Source organism: Pongo pygmaeus, chromosome 2, assembly GCF_028885625.2.
Source record: "Pongo pygmaeus isolate AG05252 chromosome 2, NHGRI_mPonPyg2-v2.0_pri, whole genome shotgun sequence".
Classification (NCBI taxonomy): Eukaryota; Metazoa; Chordata; class Mammalia; order Primates; family Hominidae; genus Pongo; species Pongo pygmaeus.
Window position 1 is genome coordinate 67,576,438 of NC_085930.1, and position 22,064 is coordinate 67,598,501.

The 22,064-nt window shown below is 47.9% G+C and overlaps 1 protein-coding gene and 1 long non-coding RNA gene across 8 annotated transcripts; both read left to right on the top strand.

Annotated features, from left to right (window-relative positions):
* The first annotated feature begins 1,691 nt into the window (after window positions 1-1,691).
* Window positions 1,692-22,053, top strand: SEC13 (SEC13 homolog, nuclear pore and COPII coat complex component). 7 transcript variants are annotated; one of them, XM_063661723.1, is made up of 11 exons: window positions 1,842-1,874; window positions 2,243-2,397; window positions 3,615-3,792; window positions 4,827-4,871; window positions 7,514-7,629; window positions 10,214-10,365; window positions 10,847-10,980; window positions 17,239-17,372; window positions 17,769-17,892; window positions 18,748-18,894; window positions 21,591-22,053. In XM_063661723.1, exons 3-11 carry the CDS (start codon window positions 3,652-3,654, stop codon window positions 21,702-21,704), a joined length of 1,107 nt encoding a protein of 368 aa, XP_063517793.1. In that variant the 5' UTR covers window positions 1,842-1,874; window positions 2,243-2,397; window positions 3,615-3,651; the 3' UTR covers window positions 21,705-22,053. The 7 variants fall into 7 exon arrangements, with proteins under 7 accessions (XP_054337330.1, XP_054337329.1, XP_054337327.1 ...); XM_054481354.2 differs by lacking the exon at window positions 2,243-2,397 and having other exon boundaries at window positions 1,741-1,874; window positions 3,759-3,792; XM_054481352.2 differs by lacking the exon at window positions 2,243-2,397 and having other exon boundaries at window positions 1,753-1,874.
* LOC134739167 (uncharacterized) lies at window positions 3,799-4,637 on the top strand. Its single transcript, XR_010125700.1, has 2 exons — window positions 3,799-4,122; window positions 4,230-4,637. It is a non-coding gene; the product is annotated as an uncharacterized LOC134739167 (long non-coding RNA).
* Window positions 22,054-22,064: the final 11 nt, after the last annotated feature.

The following is a 22,064-nucleotide window of genomic DNA, read 5'->3' on the forward strand; positions in this document are numbered from 1 at the left end:
CACCTGTAATCCCAGCACTTTGAGAGGCCCAGGCGGGTAGATCACCAGAGGTCAGGAGTTTGAGACCAGCCTGGCCAACATGGTGAAACCCATCTCTACTAAAACTACAAAAATTAGCCGGGTATGGTGGCACATGCCTGTAATCCCAGCTACTCAGGAGGTTGAGGCAGGAGAATTGCTTGAACCCGGGAGGTAGAGGTTGCAGTGAGCCAAGATCATACCACTGGACTCCAGCCTGGGCAACAGAGCTAGAGTCCATCTCAAAAAAAAAAAAAAAAACAGGAGATCCAAGAGATCCCCCAAAACGTGCCTTTGTTCCCTGTTCTAACCTAACAACCACCCCCTCACACCCCTGCAACTATTTCTCCACTAGAGGGCAATAGAAAATCTTGAAAGCTGCAGTGGGGTAGAAGAGTTGCCCAGAGGCCTGGCCCTTGATTCTAACACCCTACTGCCCTGGCCTCCTCTCCAAAGCCCCTTGACAGTCTGGGTCTATCACACTCTCTGAGCCTTAACGTCTTCCTTCAAGCAGTGACCATCTCCAGCTAGGGTCCTTACTCCCAGTTTCAGCAGAGGAAACTGAAGGACTGTGACTTACCCAAGGGGAGCCAAGGCCTCCCCCAGCTCATCTGCCTCCTTAATGTCACAAGGGGCCCAGGGCTAGACCATATGTGGCTGAGGCAGGGAGCCCAGGCTCTATCCTCCAGTGTGGCATTCTCACTGCGCTTGTGGGGAGCCTTCAGCTGCCCTACCTTGCGAAGCCAGAGACCTGGGGTTGGGGACCCTGAGGATTAGGTCTGGGGCTCTAGCTGCAGGAGCCTGGCTGAGATCCTTCATTGCCTAGGGGGGTCTCCTGGATGGGACTTACTCAGGACCCCGGCGGATCGGTTTGGAAGGGGCAGTCCTATATAGGGGTTAGGGATGGCAGGGCGAGAGGTCCCAGCCTCTGGTGAGGGGCATTCCCTGGCCTCCTCTGCCCTGGTCCCAGTCCTTGGGTCCTGAGAGGGAGACTACAACAAGGAAGCGCTAGGACAGTCTACTTACTCCCAAGATGTCACTCATCCTACAACATTCATCATAAGACCAGTCGCACCCAGAGCCGTAGCGAGGCGGGTGAAGCTGCAGATAGATGATTGATAGATAGATAGATAGATAGATAGATAGATAGATAGATAGATAGATAAACAGATAAATAGATTGTTTTGTTTTGTTTTGTTTTGACAAGAGTGTCTCTCTGTTGCCCAGGCTGGAGTGCAATGGTGCAGTCACGGCTCACTGCAACCTCTGCCTCCCGGGTTCCAGCGATTCTCCTGCCTCAACCTCCCGAGGGAATCCCAACCTGTAGCTGGGACTACAGGCGCGCGCCACTATGCCCGGCTAATTTTTGTATTTTTAGTAGACACGGGGTTTCACCATATTGGCCAGCCTGGTCTCGAACTCCTGACCTCAGGTGATCCGCCCCCGCCCCCGCTCGGCCTCCCAAAGTTCTGGGATTACAGGCATGAGCCACCGCGCCCGGCCGATAGTTATATTAATCCTTTCTTTCATTTATGGATCTCAGGAAAAGGGCAGACTTGGTCGGAAGAGTAGACCCACCAGAGCTTCAGATTCCAAAGCCCCCCGGGTCAGGGTCACTGCGGCAACCAGAGCCCCAGCCCTCTGGTCTCGCGCGTCACTGGAGGATAGGGGCTGGGCCACGGGAGGGCGGAGCGCGCTCTCTGGAAGGCGCGGAACTGCTGTGCGAGCCGAGCGCGTTGCTGCCCGGAGGCTCCTACGCCACGGCCCGCCGGGCCCGGCGCCGGAAGTGAGCTGTTCCGAGGCGCCGCCGGGAGCTGCCACGTCCGAGACCCGGAGCAGCCACCGCCGCAATCATGGTGAGTGTTGGTACTGAGGAGGCCGAGCAGGGTGAAGGCCACGGTCGCGGCCCTCACGGGTTCCTCGGCCGTGCTGAGTCCCAAATCCCAGGCTGGTGCCGTTCAGCTCCCCTCCACCGCTTAGAGATTTGGGGGACTCTGGCCCCGTCCTTGCGGACCATTCCGAGGGTAGTCCAGAGGTGAGGCCGAGGAACCTCCCTGACTGCGGGGCGCGCCGCTGCCGCATCTCCTGCCAGTCTCCCTTCTCTTCGGTCAACAATTGAAAACAAAACGAGGAACAGCTGTATACCGAGCCGTCAGCATTGTTCGTAATCTCAGCCTGCTAACAGCCTTGTGAAGAAGGTGCTATTCTTCTCAACCCTTTACAGATGAGGACACTTGAGGTTCGAGACGTGGAGCCTCTTGCACAGCTGCTTAAGTGGTAGTAGAGCCGAGATTTGAACCCTCCTAACCATTCCTTTCTGCCGTCTACTGCATCTCCCAGCAGAGATGATTGAACTGTTGCTCGGGGTAGGGCCCCCAGGTAGGATGGGCACCTCGGGAAACGTAAAGATGGCCTGAACGATCTTCCGAAGGCAGGGGCTCAGGGTTTTTTAAGTCTCTGTGGCATCTGCAGTGTACATTCACTCCACACTTCTTGAGTGAATGAATGACTGAAAGAGAACTAAAGAATGGAAGTATCTGGGCTGAGCCTGGAATATCTAGTACATGCATTCTTTTAGAAACATGGGTGTGCCTCAGCAGCAGGTTTGAGGGAACCTGCAGGAACCTAGAAATCAGAACACTGTGTTCTTGATCTGCAGAGGGTTAGGTGTAAATCACTCACCTCTGGCTCTTCCATTGCAGGTTAGAGTTGAGGCTCTTATGCTCTGACATTCAGCTCATCCTAAATGAATTTTTAACTAATTATCTGATTTCAAAGAGGTGAATTATTTTGAGTGCAAGTGTTAACAGGGAGCAGATAATACCAGGTCCCTGGGAAGAAGTACTCTAAGAAGTTCTCTCTTTCTCTCTCTCCCCCTCCCTCTCTTCTCTCTCTCTCTCCCCACCCTCCCTCTCTCCCCGCTCCCTCTCCCTCCCCGCTTCCTCTCCCTCTCCCTTTCTCTCTCTCCCCCGCCTCTCTTCTCTCTCTCTCCCCCCACCTTCCCTCTCTCCCCGCTCTCTCTCCCTCCCCCCTTCCTCTCCCTCTCCCATTCTCTCCCTCTCTCTCTCCCTTCCTCCCTCCTTCCTCCTTCCTTCCGTCCTTTTCTCTCCCCCTCCCTCTTTCCTTACCCCGTTCTCTCTCTCTCTCTCTCATTCAGAAGCATGGTTCATCAACCCTAACTGGTGGGTGAGAGTGGTTAGAATTAAATGCTGATTATTTCTAAGGTCCTTTGGTAACCTGGTTGAAACTACCTCTCAGTAAACTTTCTTCCTGAACCTACTTATCCGCAGCTTTACAGAACTCAGTGTAACAACTGCTTTACATTCTAGACAGGCAGCCTGATGGAGTGAAGTTTTGTGGACTGGGTGTTGGAAGGTTAGGGGATGGAGCTTTTTTCCCAGCTCTGCCTTGAACTAGCTCTGTGACTTTGGCAAGTGCTTTCTCTTCTCTGGGCTTCTTCATTTCCTTAGTTATTCGTAGGTCTCTGATTGAGTGTGCCCTTGGTACCCTGCCCTCCCCGCCTTCCCGTGCACTTTGTAACCTATACAGCTCGGCACATGGAGGAAACTCCTTATTGTCCTTACTTGCCTTTGCAGACTTCGGGGACCTGTTTTTTAGAGAGTCTAGAATTTGATGAGAGAACCTGTGCTTACTTGGTGTGTACCTCTTGAACTGCTTTGCAGCCATCCTCTTCCAGTGTCTGCCTTTCTGAAAACACAAGTCAAACTTTATACCTACAGGGCTTGTGCTGGAAAAGATGAAATGGGGAAAATGGTAAGAAATGTCTGTTCCACACTGAAACTTCTTTTAAGTCCTCTTTTCTATCCCAACAATTTAAGAGAATAGTGGCTGAACAAAGAAAAAAATAACAGCTTTTGTTCATTTACTTATTCATTCAGCAAATAGTCACTGAGTTCCTTCTATTTGCAAAGCACTGTGCTGGATGATTTGAGGGGATTTGAAACTGCAGATGGCTCAGACCATGGCTCCAAGGAGCTCACCTTCTAGTGGGGAGAAGAAACAGCATAAAGTGTTGTATGTGTTCCTTGCTGAAGATATGCAAGAGAGTCCAGTCATTTGAAGATCTGAGAATCTTCAAGAAAGGTGATGGGTGGCCCTTTTTGAGCTGGACCTCAAAGAATGGATAGGAGGGTGATGACCATGACACCATGTTCCAGCCCTACAAACTGTTCAACTCTGGATCGCACTAGGTGATGGACCAGGGAGCAGCCTCAGGAAAAACTCGAATCAAGTCTCCCAGTCTGAAGTAATAACCCTGTTACGCAGAAACTGCCTGGAACATCAGAGGCTCTGTCATCCAGGAAAGGAACACCAGCTGTAGCTCCCTTGGGGCCTCTCCTCACCCTTAAGGGTAACCAGGACTGCTTGCCATTTCCCCACACACGTCAGGCTGTCTCAGACCTCTTTGTCTCTACTCGTGTATTCCCTCTGCTTGGCTGCTTGGACTGGTGTTTTCCCCTGTGCCACCTGCAAATTCCTACCCGTCATCTAAGGCTCAATTCCTGTCCACCACCCCAGCCCTCAGGCTCCTACAGGACGCACCGACCACCATTAAAGAATTTATCTTGCAACACTAGCATTATTTGCGAACTTCTCAAGGGCAAAAAGTTCCTCTTATTTGTGTCTGTATATCCAGTTCCTGGCACAGTGCTTGGCAAAAAGAAGGTACTTAGAATGAATGCTTACTGAATGAATGAATGAATGCGTGAACAAATGCAGTCAAGAACTTGAGATGGTTGTATTCTAACTGCCATGAGTTAATTTACCAGTGATATCTTTGGTTCTAGGTGTCAGTAATTAACACTGTGGATACCTCCCATGAGGACATGATTGTAAGTATTAATATCACCCTCCCTGGAGGGCTGTGGACATGGGCATTTTTGTGGGATGGAAGCAATTTGGGGTTTTCATTACCCCTTTCTGTTGATCATTCATGGATCCAGGGTGGCTCTGCAGTGGTTGCCCACCAGTCTGTAATCTCGGGGTATGGCTAGGCTCCCCAGCAGTGCCCTCTGAGTTGTCAGGACTGTGGCAGTCTAGTCACTCTCTGCTGGGAGGAACCTGGGAATACTTTGTAGTTCTAGGCTGTCAGTCTTCCAGCCAACACAATAACCTGCTCTCAGATGAAGGCTGAGTGGGTACAGAGGTTTGACAATAGTCTTCCCACCTGTCTTCCTCCTGCTGTCACTTCTTAGCCTCACTGGAAAGGGGGGTGAAAAGAAGAGAGTATAGAAAGATGACTCAATACAAAGGCAGAGGGCAGCCACAGTGAAAGCCCCAGGCAGAGCCCAGTCAAACCACCAAGACAATAGGCCAAACAAGGCCCTTTGAAGCAGAAGTTGGCACTCAGGGCATTTCCTGAGAGGTAAACACAAGGCTCAATATAAGAGGACAGGGCTGCAGGAGAAGGTCCAGAGGTTAACGTCTACAGCAGGAAAAACACAGACTCTGCTTCATTCAGGGCCAAGCAGCCTTTGAGCAAGACCCAGGACAGCTGGCTGACAGCGTTTCATGTCAGGGTTCTTGCCCTCACAACCTGTCCACCAACAGTTGCTTTTGGGTTTCTGAGAGGTTATCTGGTCCCAGAGTTGTATATGTTCTCTGGATTCAGTCATAAGTGGTCTAGCTGTAAGACCACACCTCCTTGGAGATAGCATGGCATCATGGGCAGGAAGACCCAATCTGAGACTCCCTAGCCAATATCTTAACTTTTCTGAGCCAGCCTCAATTTACTTATGTGAAAAATAATGGATATGCTACCTACTCGTATGAGTTTGGTTTGAGAACTAGATGAGGCCAAGTAGTAATGACAAACATTTGCATGCTCACTGAGTGTCAGGCCCCATGCTAAGTACTTTTCTTTTCTTTTTTTTTTTTTTTTTTTTTTTTTTTTGAGATGGAGTTTCACTCTTGTTGCCCAGGCTGGCGTGCAGTGGCGTGATCTCAGCTCACCACAACCTACGCCTCCCGGGTTCAAGCAATTCTCCTGCCCCAGACTCCTGAGTAGCTGGGATTACAGGCATGCGCCACCACTCCCAGCTAATTGTGTATTTTTAGTAGAGGCAAGGTTTCTCCATGTTGGTCAGGCTGGTCTCGAACTCCTGACCTCAGGTGATCTGCCTGCCTCAGCTTCCCAAAGTGCTGGGATTACAGGCGTGAGCCACCGCGCTGGCCGTACTTTTCATTCAACATCTTGTTTAACCTTCATAACAACCCTTGAGACAGATGCTATCATTAGCCTTATTTAAAGATAAGGGAACTAAGGCCCATAGGATGTTGGTAAATAATAAAGATAAGGAAACTGAAGCTCAAGGAGCTAAAGTGTTTTCAAAGTTTGCACAGCAGGTAAACTAAGGAGATAGGATTTAGATCTGGAAGGTACTATGTCCTGCCTCCTTCCACTGAGAAGCATGAGAAGTGCTTCCGAAACACTCCTGTACTGCCTGCCCTCCAAGAAACCAAGGCCTGATACAGTGGAGGGAGTTCTCAAAGAAAAATCAGGATGTGTTCCTTGCTTAGGGAGGTGAGAATTTCCATCTGAGCCAGACAGAATGAGTGCCTTTGAATGGGCATAATTGCCCCTGGTGGCCATGGGAGTGCAGCTGATAGTCCTGAAACTCCCAGGGTGGGACAGCTGGGGAAAGTGACATCCATTGGAATAGGCAGGGCCAGCAAGCAGGAGGGACCAGGGTGTTCAGTGGTGCAGCAGGCATGGTGCCTCAGAGACCATCACCCTGTGGACAAGTATCTGCAGGCAGGGGCCAAGCCTAGTTCTGCATGCTCAGTCAGCATCAAGGAATTCGGTTCACAGGTGGTGAGAGCAGCGACACTTAAGGCATTGTGTTCCTTGGGTGGAAAGTCTGGGAAGCTCTGGGCACACTACTAGGGAAAAGGTCGAACAGAAACCCCAAAACAAAGGTCCACAAAGGATCCAGGGCCAGGGCTGGAAAGAGCCCAAATATCTGAATGGAACCCTGTGTCCAGGCCACAGCTGCATCACAGAAGACCTGACTGGGGACTCCAGGCAGTCAGAGGCCCACTCCTTTGGCCTGCTCCCATGCATTAGCATCAGGTGCTAGGGCTGAGCTGAACCCACGGCTATTCCCCTTTAGCCCACAGAGCCTAAGAAATGAGTAGGGCCTGAGAGGATGGAGGAAGAAGAGGGCAGCTAGGCCAACTTTTTTTCTCCCATACCCACCCTGCGGAACAGGAATGGAAGGGCCCTTCCCTGAGGTATGTAAAGGGTCTGTGACACCAGCTGGGCATGGCTTGCTTTGTCCATTTCAGAGAGACACTGCCCATTGGTGAAGTGAGAATGTCCACATGCTAGCTTCCTGCCTGAGGGTGATGATACTTTGAGATTAGATTGATTTCAGGGAGATTCCGGTCCGAACTAGATTCTGTGGTGACGGCCCTCACCCCACCCACCCACCCACACAGCCTGCAGGCTTCCCGAGCTGTCCTCCCTTTGCAGCACGACGCACAGATGGACTACTATGGCACCCGCCTGGCAACCTGCTCATCAGACAGGTCCGTCAAAATCTTTGATGTGCGCAATGGAGGGCAGATCCTTATCGCCGACCTCAGGGGGTAAGTGCTGGTGAGCCCAGGGAAGGGTTCCAGGAATGGTGTGGGTTCTCAGGCCCTGCTTCAAGCGTGGGAGCAAAGCATGGGAGCCCAGATTCAGAGCAACCCCAAAGCACATTTAGCGGAGAGGACGCTGGGATCCCAGCCAGCCTGGCTGGCCTCAGCGGATGTCACCAGGGATTATGCTGTTAAGGGTACAGGTGGATACAGGTGTGAATCTCAGCTCTGCCACTTTATATGTACCCACTAGAAGACCTTGGGCAAGTGAGTCAGTTTCTCTCTCAGAGCCTTCATCTGGTCATCCTCAAAATTGGGCCAGTGCTACCTCCTATCCAGCTAGTGCATGCAAGGCCCTGACACAGGGCCCAGGACACAGTAAGTCTTTAGTGCAGGCAGCTACTGCTACTTTTAAAAGTGGTAAACAGTACCATTTCGTGCAGGTTTAGCCAGTATGACCTAAAGTGTCACAAAAGCATCACCGTAAGAATAAGAATGCTATCATTTTATAAATCCCATTGTTTTGCCTGTTTGCCCGTGGCAGGTGTTCAGTGATTATTTACAAATGTTTGACCTGCCCTGCTCCCTACTGAGATTCTTGAGGAAGTCCTGGCTCATTTTTATGGCCACATCTCTACTGCTTTCCCTCAGCTCACTGCCTTTCACGTATTTGCGGGTTTGCCTGGGTGCCATGGACCTCCAAGGGTTCTGTGAATAGAGTTCAGGGGTTGATGAATTGGGACAGGGGAAAAAAAATGCATTTTCAGTGACTCTGATATTTAGCATTTCCTTCAATTATGGATGTAGGCCAGAAACTTCAGTAGTATTTGTAGTGCCTGTCACTTTGTCACCAGTAGAAGTCACAGATATTGTCATCACACATCACGGTTACTTAGCTACCTCAAAATATCACTTCTGCTCATCACAACTTTGAAATTACAGTGGTTATTAGACCTGCCGCTAGGGTTTGTTGCTTGAAGTGTTAACAAAGAAGTACGTGCATCACTATCTCATAAATTGCTTTATAATATTTTGATAACAGGCTAGGCAAGGTGGCTCACGCCTGTAATCCTTAACACTTTGGGAGGCTGAGGTGGGAGGGTGGCCTGAGCCTAGGAGTTTGAGGCTGCAGTGAGCCACGATGGTGCCACCGCACTGCAGCCTGGATGACAGGGCGAAACCCTTCTCAAAAAAAAAAAAGTTGATTACTGTATAATTTATAATTGAATTTTCTTTATAAGCCTAGTTCTGTGTGTTTTGTACATTATTCTGATGAGGGTCCATAACCTTCCCCAGAATGCACAGAAAAGATTAAGAGCCATGACAGGTAGGTGCTCAGCATGTGTTTGTTAACTGAATTAAAAAGCATAAACTAAGTCAGTGTCCATTTGGGGAAATGGGCCTAGAAGTTCCCCTCTGTCAGTGTCAAACGATCAAGTGACTGAGGAGTCAAATCAAGCTTCTCTATGCAGGAGCCCCCCAGGCAGGCAGAGAGCTGCTGCAGTGCAGCTTGTTGGCCAAGGCAGTTATGTTTGCTGTGACTCTGTCCTTTCTGCTGTTTTTCCTAAATTCAAAGGATGTGAAATGTTGGAGGGATAAAAAAAATTCCCACCCCATTCTTTTTTCCCTTAGTAAAAACTGTGCTTAGTTGTTGGAATATTGAATCTACTCAGTTTCATTAGCAGCAGCTTTGTAGGGACTGGGAATGTCCTGTTGTCCCAGCCAGAGGGAGGAGGAGACTTGAGTGTGTGCAGCCCATGGTGAAGGAGTAAACCAGGAGCAGCACTAATAGCTAATGGGTATTGAATGGCTTTTTTCTTTCCTTCTACCAAGCATTGTTCCAAACTTTATGAAAGAATTCTTATTGATGTCTCCATTTTCAGGTAAAGAGACAAAGATATCCTTGCCTAAAGTCGAGAGCTAGTGAATGGGAGAATGGGTCTGGTCTCCTAACCACTAACTCTACCATGCTACTCTACCTCTTGAGTGCTAAGGTGCAAAACCTTCCCTGGGCCAGAGAAATGGTCCCCGTACAAAGCCTGGCACAGAGCATGTGCTCAGATAGTACCTGTTATCAGGAGAATGGATAAAGATCAGAAGAGAAGGGAAAGACATGCCTTTCGAACAAATTAAAAGAGTAGTGGAAAACATCAAAATGAAACCAATAATGCCTCCTCAGGAAGCTGACCGTCGGAAAGGATGAATAGCAATTCAGTCTACAAATATTTCCTGAACACTTGTGGCTGGAAACCCTGGACCAATTAATGACTATGCTGTAGACAGTACATATAGCCAGTGCCGGCTGCAGTCTGGGCAAGTGAGGCTCCTGCCTGGCCAGGACAGGAAGGCTGACCCAGAGGCTCAACTCTCTCTCAAAGGCTCTGTGACCTTAGGTTGCTTAACCTCTTAGGACCTCAGGCTCCTCACTGTCCACTGAGCACCCCTTTTGAAATGGCATTGTATAGCTCTCCCTTTGAAGTTCTTAAGCAATTCTGCCCTGATATATCGTCTCAGGGAGCCATTTAGTTCTGTCCAAAGTAGAGCCTGCAGAGGCACTGTGGGTTCCTCTGGCCTATCTCTCCCTTTGTAGTCATGAGGGTCCTGTGTGGCAAGTGGCCTGGGCTCACCCCATGTACGGCAACATCCTGGCATCGTGCTCCTATGACCGGAAAGTCATTATCTGGAGAGAAGAAAACGGCACCTGGGAGAAGAGCCACGAGCATGCGGGACATGACTCCTCAGGTACACTGAGCATGGCAGCAGAGCAGGCGAGGGGACCACTGGGTAAAAAAGGACCCTGTCCCGGCTGGAGCCCTGGCTCCCTGCCCCTCGTGGTCCCTCTTGTCTGTCCCTTGAGCTTTGGTTGGCTTTTCTGCTAGTCTGTCCACAGCTGAGTAAGGCCCTAAGACCTAAAGCCAGTCAAAAGCAAATAAGAAAAGACAGGTGAGTTTCTCTTCAGGATTATTCATTTTAAGGACTACCCTTCATTCTCAGATTGTTGTCCTACCCACTTTTGTTAGATAGACTGTAGGTTATGAAATCGTGGTATTAGTAGGTGATAGGGTTTTTTTCAGTGTCCTCAGTTGACCAAGTTACAGCTATCCCCTGGTGACTCCTACAGTTGTTTCTTGTAGAAATTTAGTAAAACAGTAAATCTGTGGAAGGCGGGACCTGGGGCCGCGGTCTCCGTGCTTTGCTCACTGCACTCTCCCTCTTCCCGCAGTGAACTCGGTGTGCTGGGCCCCCCAGGACTACGGCCTGATCCTGGCCTGTGGGAGCTCGGATGGGGCCATCTCCCTGCTGACTTACACCGGGGAAGGCCAATGGGAAGTAAAGAAGATCAACAACGCTCACACCGTGAGTCCAGCCCTTGCCTTTCATGCAGTGAGAGCACCTACCTTGCCCTGTGTCTGCTGCAGGCTCCCTAGAGGGTGGCAGGGGAGGGTCCCCGCTGGACAGTGGGCCAGGGAGTGGTCAGCTGACCAGACATGATTGCTGTAGTGCAGCTTTGAGCCTCTTTGCTCTGAAGCCAGACCAGGCTGCACCAGCCTCATTCAGCCCAGGCAGGGCTTGGCACTGCTTCCTTGTGTGCTCCCAAGCAGGGGAGGGCTGGTGCAGCAGCAGCCTGCTCATTGCCACCTTAGCTATGGTTGCCTCCGGGTGACATGCCCTGCAGTAGTCATTGGGACCCTGTGGAATGGAGTGGTGTTATTAAAACTTTTAAAAAGTATTGAGCTATGCATACATTTAAGAAAGATTAATATAAGCAAGGTCATTCTTTAACCAACTTTTGGTGAATCAGCGAGTGACAGTGGTCGTGATGTTGGTGGTTCAATCAAGGAATAAATGGTTGCAAAGCGAACATCAACGTCCTACCTCCTACCACCACACAGTTCAAAAACCAACAATAACTAATGTGGGGGGCTCATATGACTAATGCCACATCATTGCTGTCATGCATCTGTATGATTATTGGATATTTTATGAGTTTAATTCTACAATAATTTGTATCTATTCTTTTTCTAATCTACTCATTCCAGTTCAGGGTCACAGGTGGCTGCAGCCTGCCCTGGCAGCTTAGGGCATGAGGCAGAAGCCAGCCCTGGACAGGATACCATTCCACCAGAGGAGCACTCACACACACCCACACTCACACTGGGACAATGCAGATGTACCATTGAAGCGAACATGCACATCTTTACGGTGTGAAAGGAAACCAGAGTACCAGGAGAGAGCCCACGCAGACACAGGGAGAACACGCAGACTCTACACAGGCAGGGGCCCCCGCTGGGAGTTGTTTTTTTTTTTAATCTTGTCAACATTATAATGAAATGAAATTGAGGATCAGTTGTACATAGAATGAGACAATCTGTGGTCTTTTGTGACTGGCTTCTCCTACTTAGCATAATGAGTTCAAGTTTCATCCCTATCATAGCGTGTATCAGCACTCCATTCCTTTTTATGGCTAGATAATACTCCATTGTGAATATAGATTTTTTTTTATCCATTCATCAGATGATGGATGTTCTCGGCCTTATGAATAATGCTGCTATGAACATTTGCAGATAAGTTTTTGCATGAACATATGTTTTTAATTCTCTTGGGTCTATACCTAGGTGTGAAATTGCTGAGTCATATGGTAATTCTGTGTTTAACTTTTTGAGGAACTGCTAAACTGTTTTGCAAAGTAATTGTACCCTTTTACATTCCCATCAGCAGTGTATGAGGGTTCTAATTTCTCCACATCCTCACTAACATATGTCTGTCATTTTTATTACAGCTGTCCTAGTGAATGTGAGGTGGTATCTTATTGTGATTTTTTGGGTTTGTTTTGTTTTGTTTTTTGAGATGGAGGCTTGCTCTGTCACCCAGGCTGGAGTGCAGTGGCATGATCTCAGCTCACTGCAACCCCCACCTTCCAGGTTCAAGCAATTCTCATGCCTCAGCCTCTTGAGCAGCTGGAATTACAGGCACACGCCACAACACCCGGCTAATTTTTGTATTTTTAGTAGAGACAGGGTTTCACCATGTTGCCCAGGTTGGTCTCAAACTGCTCACCTCAAGTGATCCGCCCACCTCAGCCTCCCAAAGTGCTGGGATTACAGGTGTGAGGCACCACACCCGTCCCTTACTGTGATTTTTATTTGCATTTTGCTAATCAAAGATGATGGTGAGCATCTTCTGGGGGCTTTTGGAGAAATGACTGGGAGGGGTTTGCACTCTAACACCGAGTGAGTGCAAGCGGCCCACAATAAGAAAGGCTGAAGGGGCGGGAAGAAATCTGAGCTCTGTGATCCTCCAGAGCAAGCCTTTGGGACAGGGCCCCTCAGGAGGAAGAACTGCAGGAAATGAAATCACAGTTGAGCTGGATAGGGACACAGGAAAGGAAGGATGCGATGTAGACCAATGTGGGGAAGAGGAACAAAGACAGGAACTCCTGAAAGCCATCTCCCACGTTTTTTAACACTACACAGAAACGAGGGAGAGTTCTGAGCTTAGACTTTCCTGAGCCTTTCTTATCAGGAAAATTCATCTCACCTAAAAATAACAGAAAAGTATTTGAAGTGAAATTGCATGCAAAGTTGTTGTATAAGAAACAAGAATATGCAAAATAACCTCCCTGCGGACAATGAGAGCACATTAGAAAGACATGCCCACATAACCGAGCCAAGCTGTAATCTGCTATTTCAAATCAAGCCAGGTGACATTCTAACAATACAAAACAAGAGAGAATAGCGTAAATCAACTTTTTAAAAATCAGAAATAAGGTGACAGAACTCAGGAAAGAATCAGAATTAAAAATCATTTCAGAAGTAAAGACTAAGACGAAATGCAAGTGTCGATGAACACAGCAGATTCTGCCTGAAAAGGATAAACAGTGTGAAAAAGGAAACATTTCAAGAGCAAAAAAGTGAAGAGGTAAGAAGGTTTTGAGCAAAAGTAAAGACAGGCAGAAAGGTCAGACATATGAATACCAGGAGTCCCTGGAAAGGAAAACAGAACAAATACCAAAAAGTAATCCAGGAAACTTTCTTAAAATTAAAAAACAAAGATTTGAAACTTGAGATTGAGAGATCATACCCCACACTTAACAATATAGCCGGGCACGGTGGCTCAGCCTGTAATCCCAGCACTTTGGGAGGCTGAGGTGGGCGGATCACCTGAAGTCAGGAGTTCAAGACCAGCCTGACCAACATGGCGAAACCCTGTCTCTACTAAAAATACAAAAATTAGCCAGACGTGGTGGCGCACACCTGTAATCTCAGCTACTCGGAAGGCTGAGGCAAGAGAATTGCTTGAACCCGGGAGTCAGAGGTTGCAGAGAGCCAAGATCGCGCCATTATACTCCAACCTGGGCGACAAAGCAAGACTCTGTCTCAAAAAAAAAAAATCAAGGCCAGGCGTGATGGCTCAGCCTGTAATCCTAGCACTTTGGGAGATTGAGGTGGGAGGACTGTTTGAGGCCAGGAGTTCAAGACCAACCTGGCCAACATAGTGAGACCCTGTCTCTTAAAAAAAAAAAAAAAAAATTCAACCCAGCATCACCAACAAAAAGATATAATTCTAGTAAAATTATTAGACTTTAAAGAAAATTTTGGGGGGTTCTAGAGAAAAGGAACCTCGTGACGTAAAGGGGAAAGACAATTAGCTTATTGTCAGACTTTTCAATCGTAAGGATTGGTGCAGAAGAAAAAAGAATAACATGTTTAAAATATTCTAGGAAAGAAAGTGTGAGCCAAGGATTTATAACCAGGAAAATTGACTTTCAAGTTCACACAAAGACTTATACACAAAACGTTATAGCAGCTTTAATAGCCAAAAACTGGAAATAGTCCACATGTCCATCAACAGTTAAATGATGAGTTGTGATATATCCATACTTTGGAAATACCGCCAGCAATAAAAAGAAATGACTGCAATAAAAAGAAATGACTGGACACAATAAGATGAAGAATAAATTTCAAAATAATTATGCTGAGTGAAAAAAAGAAGAAAAAGGACACACTGTGATTCCACTGCTGTAATATCTAGGAAATGCAGCTGAGCAGGCCCATGGTCACCAAGATTGGGGGCTGCAGAATGGGGAGATGGATTACCAGGGGATCCGAGGAAACTTTTGGGAATGATGGGCATGTTCCTTATCTTGACTGAGGTGATGTGATGATCCTACAGGATATATTTTTGTCAAAATTCACCAAATCATGCACTTGATATGCAGTTTATGTCAATTATACCATATCAAAGCTGTTCTTAAAATTAGCTTTCGAGTGTAAAGGATATGAACTATTATCAATATGCAAGAATTCAGGGACTATTGTTTCTAGGAGCCCTTCCTGAGGAATCTACTAGAGGATACAAGTCACACAACAAAAATGACTACAAAGACTTCAGCATAAATATATAGCTACTTGTAGAGAACTAAGACAAAATGAGGGTTAAAAGGCTGGGCCCAGGGTAGGCACAGTGGCTCACACCTGTAATCCCAGCAGTTTGGGAGGCTGAGGCAGGTGGATCACCTAAGCTCGGGAGTTCGAGACCAGCCTGGCAAACATGGCAAAACCCCATGATGTGGTTTGGCTGTGTCCCCATCCAAATCTCATTTTGAATGCCCACATGTTGTAGGGGGTACCCGGTGGGAGGTGAGTCATGGGAGGAGGTCTTTCCCATGCTGTTCTCTTGATAGTGAATAAGTCTCACAAGATCTGATGGTTTTATGAGGAGGAGTTCGCCTGCACAGGCTCTCTCTCCCTTTTTGCTGCCATCCATGTGAGATGTCACTTGCTCCTCCTTGCCTTCTGCCATGATTGTGAGGCCTCCCCAGCTACATGGAGCTGTAAGTCCATTAAACCTCTTTTTTTTGTAAACTGCCCAGTCTCAGGTATGTCTTTATCAGCAGCGTGAAAATGGACTAATATACCCCGTCTCTACTAAAAATAGAAAAATCAGCCAGGCGTGGTGGCACACACCTGCAATCCCAGCTACACGGGAGGCTGAGGCAGGAGAATCACTTGAACCTGGGAGGTGGAGGTTGCAGTGAGCCAAGATCGCGCCTCTGCACTCCATCCTGGGCAACAGAGCCAGACTCTGTCTCAAAAAAAAAAAAAAAAAGGCAGTGGCTCACACCTATAATCCCAGTACTTTGGGAGTCTGAGGTGGGAGGATCACTTGACCCTACGAAGTTTGAGGCTGCAGTGAACCATGATCATAACAGCCTGCACTCCAGCCTGGGTGACAGACCCTGTCTCAATTAAAAAAAAAAAAATTTTTTTTTTGTTAATAATAAAGAGGAGAATCAGTCATCTTTGGAAAGTGATAGAACCAGTTCAGAAAGAATCAAGCATTTATCCAGCCTTTCCTATTTGACCTTGTATTAGTCTGTTTTCACGCTGCTGGCAAAGACATACCCGAGACTGAGCAATTTACAAAGGAAAGAGGATGGAGAACTGACAGTTCCATGTGGCTGGGGAAACCTCACAGTCATGGCAGAAGGCAAAGAGGAGCAAGTCACATCTTACATGGATGGCAGCAGGCAAAAGAGAGCTTGTGCAGAAAAACTCCTATTTTCAAAATCATCAGATCTAGCGAGACTTATTCACTATCATGAGAACAGCATGGGAAAGACTTGCCCCCTGTGACTGAATTACCTACCGGGTCCCTCCCACAACACGTGGGAATTCAAGATGAGATTTGAGTAGGGACACAGCCAAACCATACCAGACCTCTACCCCTGGGTAACTGAATAGTTAACGAGAAGTCCCCCTATCTGGAGCATTCCATGGAATAAATGACAAAGGGATGGAATTAGAGTATCACCATTTTGCAAGCCCCAGTGAATTAAGAGAGGCCTGAGTTATTGACAGCTGTTAATATAAGAGACAATCTAACATCCCTCCTGATGAGAGAACGCACCAGCTCTAGTCTTGCCAAAGGGATCACACCTGAGTCTGTCCAGTCTTGGCTCCAGCTGACAGTTTTCAGGAATTCAGAGGAACATATTGAACTGCGTATGAAGCAGCAAAACCCAGACCAAGAGACTAGGCTCTCTTCAGCAGAAAAATTGTAAGGAAAAAAATCAGAGGAAGAATCTGCAAAGTAGGAGATGTAAAAAACATCCAAAAAAATGTTTAATGGATAAGACTAAACTATAGTATCTAGGGATGCACATTTGGGTGATAAAATGGGTGAAAAATGGGTTAGAAGTCAGGGCAGTGGTTACTTATAGTGGAGGAGGGAGCTGTGATTAGGAAGGGGATAATGACAGGGCTTTTCAGGCAGGTGGCAGAATTTTTGTTTCTTGATCTATTACTTTATAATAAAAGATTTTTCTTAAAAATCTCCAATGTACCATTCTTTCATGTGTTTAAAAAATGTCCTGTTTCTTAAATTTGTGGGAGTTCTTAATTTCTACTTTTAGTGCACACTGCAGAAAAATGCACACACTTTTGGGATCCTTGAGGGAAAATTCTGAGCAGTGGACCACATGATGAGTGCCTCATGTCAGCCTTCACACACAGTCCAGTCCTGAGAAGCGGAGGGGAGAGGGACAGCAGGCTTGGGTCTGTGGAAGCAGTGTTCTCTTGCAAGGCAGAGTCACCATGTGTCCCATCTTTACAGATTGGCTGCAATGCCGTCAGCTGGGCCCCTGCTGTTGTACCTGGAAGCCTCATAGACCAGCCATCGGGGCAGAAACCCAATTACATCAAGAGGTTTGCATCAGGTGGTTGTGACAACCTCATCAAGCTGTGGAAGTAAGTAGGGATGTGTGGCCTTCTCTTTGAGGGGACACTTCTACCCTTTACCCTACTCACCATGACTCAGCCACACTCACAAGAAACAAGGTCACCTTTCTTCCTCCTGCCAGTAAAATACTGTTTTCAATCTGTCGGAGGACATCCTTGAAAAACAACACAACACCTGTTCACCTAATTCCCAGCTGTTGAAGCTGACTCTCTGGTTGTGGAAGCAGCATTTTCTGGAGGGTTTTTTTAACAGCTGGGGTGAAGGGAATAAAATGCCACAAACTGCATGAATGAAAGAAGAAAGATGGAATCGCTTCTCCACCCCAGGCAGAGCCTGTTAGGTTGGGGAGGAGTTGAGGTGTGGGAAAGGCCCCCTGCTGATTCTCTTTCTGTCCCCACTGTTAGGGAGGAGGAGGACGGCCAGTGGAAGGAGGAGCAGAAGCTAGAAGCGCACAGTGACTGGGTTCGAGATGTGGCCTGGGCCCCCTCCATCGGCCTGCCTACCAGCACCATCGCCAGCTGCTCCCAGGTCAGCCCAGGGCCATGAGAGTATCCCTTGTCATTTAGTCTCGAGTCAGGCCCATCAGCTCTTAGTCTCCTTAGCAGAAAGTCCTCTGGGAAGGTAAAGGGAGAGCAACAGGCACCTTTGGCCCAGCGCACAGGGAGTCAGGTCATTGTGTGGGGAAGTCTTGGTCAGAAGCCACAAGTGGCCTGCCTCTGCTGAGATGAGACAGCTACAACAGAACCGGCACCAAGAAGGAGGCGGATTCGGGATGAATTTTCCCTTCTGACCCATGAGACTAGGGAGCCGAGGTGCCCAGGTGCAGTTCCGAGTGTTCCCAAGCAACGATGGGGTGGGATGGGAATTCTAGGCTCAGCTACCGAGCCACCCTTCCCAGACAGCAAGGACGGCCAAGGGTGAGCCTTCAGTTATACGCCACCACCCTAGAGGGAGCCAGCCAGGCCTTTCACATCATAGGAACCTGTTTGGTTTGGTTCTAAGTTTGAGATTTTTGTGCTTTTTTACTTGTGCCTTCTCATTCTCGGAGCTTGGTTTTTGGAGAGCTCTGACCATTCAGTTGAGAAAGTATAGACGGCCAGTGGAAGTGACTTGGCAGGCATGAGGAAAACCCCAGAGAAAATCTGAGTTAGCAATGCAGACAGAGTCCACCTCCGAAACCCAGATGAGAAAAGAAATCTGGGAGACTCTTAACCAGTGTGAAGAGACAGAAACAAAGCTGTGGACACCCCAGAGGTCCTTGGCTCCCCTTTGAATCTCCCACCCTGTTCCTGCAGAGAGGTGCCGCGTGGCTCTAGACTGGGAGGACATCACAAACGCAGGAGTCTTGACTCCATCTCCTGACTCTATCCTGTTTCTTCCTAGGACGGTCGTGTGTTCATTTGGACTTGTGATGATGTCTCAAGCAATACGTGGTCCCCTAAATTGTTGCACAAGTTCAATGATGTGGTGTGGCATGTGAGCTGGTCCATCACAGCCAACATCCTGGCTGTCTCTGGTGGAGACAATAAGGTACATACCCATTCCCCGCGGCATGGTGGACATGGCCTGTTGGTCTTCACCCCACCCACTAGAGAGCGCACTTGACATTCCCATCTGACTGCAGGCTGGGCAGGAGCCTTCGCCAGGACTGCGTTTTGAGTGTGCCTCTTAGTTACATCATTAATGTCACAGCCCCTGAGGTTAGTATTCACACGTCCCCCTTTCACAGATGAGGAAAGAAGCTGACAGAGGCGATTTGACTTGCATGGGGGTCCCAAAACTATGAGGTGACAGATCCAGTCAGGCCCATCACCCTACTAAGCATTTGGTCACCTCATGGTGATGTTCAGTTAACTGTGCCAAAAAAGCAAGTGTATAAGAACCCATAAACAAAAGAAGATTGGGGATTTTTTTTGTCCGTAACACTTAAAAGGCTTTTTAAAAACCTGTAGAGTTTATGAATACTTGTTATGCTGGTAAGAGGTAGGTACACAGTGGGTACATTGAAAGAGTTTGCATTTTGCAGCTGAAAAGAGTTCTGGAGACAGCTGCACAGGGATACAAATGTACTTCACACAACTGGACTGTGCAGTTAAAAACGGCCAAGATCATTTTATGTTACGTGTATTTTACAATTAGAAGGAAAAAAAAGCTACCCGCAGAAAAGCAGCAGTAACAAGCCATAGCCATCTGCCCAGCTGAATTCCCCTATAAGACAGAGGATCTCTTAACGCCACAGGGTCAGTTCCACGTGGAGTGGCTGTGCTGCGTTTTCAGGCACATCTGCTCTGCGTCTGAAGTGCGAGTTGGTCTGGATCCTGCCAGTCCTTGCTGCTTCTCTCCCTTGCCTATGTTGGTCTTTTACTGTTTCCCAGTGGCCACTTTGGCTCCATGTCTTACCTTTCATTTGTGTGGCTCACGGCACAACCAACACAGGCAAGGCAGAGAAGCAGCTGGTCTCCAGAACTCTTTTCAGCTGCAAAATTGAAACTCTGTACCCATTAAGTAACTCCCTTCCCCATTGCCCCTCCCCAGCCCTGGCAGCCACCCTTCCCCTTTCTATGTGAATTTGACTGCTCTAGGGACCTAAGTGGAATCATACAGTATTTGTCTTTTTGTGACTGAGTTATGTCACTAGCAGTATGCCCTTAAGGTTCCTCCATGCTGTATGTAGCATGTGTCAGAATTCCTTCCTTTGTAAAGCTAAGTAGTGTTGCATTGTATAGACAGCCCACACCCTGTTTCTACACTTACTCCTCCACCAAAGGGCACCTGGGCTGCTGCCACCTCTTAGCTATTGCGAATAGTGTGGCTGTGAACATGGGCGTGCAGATCTTGAGAGCCTCTGCAGGCACCTTTTCTGGCCGAGGGTCCCTTTCATCTACAGTGGTCCCAGAAAGATCTAGCAGGCTCCCTCTCAAAGCCATATTTCTAGTGAGTGCCAGAGTCAGGACCAGAACCCAGGTTGATGGCACTCAGGACAGACCAAGGGACCCAGATTGCCTCAAGCAGGCCCACAGTGATTTTTTTACAAGGCTGTAAGCAAGTGCCTGGCTGTGCATGCAATGTTTTGGGGTCCCCATCACTATGTATTTAGGCTTCTTGCTCTTTCCTTCTTTATAAGCATGTTTCCTTTTGCTGTCTCCTTGCTCTTTCCTTCTTTATAAGCATGTTTCCTTTTGCTGTCTCCATAGCACCCTTACCTAAAGGACTTAGTATGTTTTTGATCCCAGAGCATTCTGCAGTGTGTTGAGTGAATAGTTTGTCCCTAAAGCAAGAGTTCTTAAAATCAAAATCTTTATTTTCATTTTAAAACTTTATTTTCATTTTTAATCAAACTAATATATGTACATAGCTTTAGATTGTTTTTGTTTTGTTTTTTTGAGATTGAGTCTTGCTCTGTCGTCCAGGCTGGAGCGCGGTGGCACAGTCTCGGCTCACTGCAACCTCCGCCTCCTGGGCTCAAGCGATTCTCCTGCCTCAGCCTCCCCAGTAGCTGGGAGATTACAGGTGCCCGCTAGTTTTTTTTGTGTGTATTTTTAGTAGAGACGGGGTTTCACCAGTTCAGGCTGGTCTTGAACTCCTGGTCTCAGGTGATCCACCCATCTCAGCCTCCCAAAGTGCTGAGATTACAGGCGTGAGCCACCATGCCCGGCCTAGATTGATTTTTTTTTTAATGCAGCCTCCTAATTAAAGGTTTGCCTCTCCAGGGGCAAACCTTTTCAGCTCTTAGCTGTTTCTTATACAGTTTACTTCAGTGTAGAAACAACATATTGAACTGTTACCTTCCTCTACCACAGTAGTTTTCAAACTGCAGTGTTGTTAAACCTGTTAAAACAGATTGCCAGCCCCACCCTCAGAGCTTCTTAATCAGTTGTTCCAGGCCCCAAGAATCTGCAGTTGTAGCAAGCTCCCAGGTGACGATGCTCTGGTCTGGGGACCACACTTTGCAAACCCTGCTCCCTGCCACCCCATATCCTCTCGCTGTAGCTCTGTCACAGTTTGGTGAAAACAGTATCCTGTGTTGACATCATCATCCACAGCTGCTGTTATTGTTACTCCTTTTTTTCTGTGAGTTTTTATTCCTGGACTCTCATTTTGGTGGGATTTCAGTGGAGGAGGGACATGCTCTGTTCACCCACAAGCCTCTGGGCAGTGGTTCTTGATGGGGACAGCGGAGGGAAGGGCACAGACCCGTGATAATCTGCTTATGCACTGACTTGCAGGTGACCCTGTGGAAGGAGTCAGTTGACGGGCAGTGGGTGTGCATCAGTGATGTCAACAAGGGCCAGGGCTCCGTATCAGCGTCAGTGACAGAGGGCCAGCAGAACGAGCAGTGACAAGACAGGTGGGGCCTGGCTCCCCACCCACCAGCTCCAGGACTGCCCCTTCCTGGGCCAACTAACCAAACAACTGGGAAGAGCCCCCAACTAACTCCAACAGGATTATTTTCCCAGGAGGAGTTACAGATGCAGCCACAGATTGATCATCTGCCTTAACATGATCGGAGATGCTTTGTAATCTACTGTCCAGCTGAAAGCACTCATGTTATGAGGAAGAAACTACAAGTGATGTTCAAATCTATTTTAAACTAAACTATTTTGGGTCATTTTTATGTACCTTTGGGTTCAGGCATTATTTGGGGGGTTTTGTTTCCAAAGTAACTAAATAAAGTCATATTGCTTCTAATTCCTGCTGCG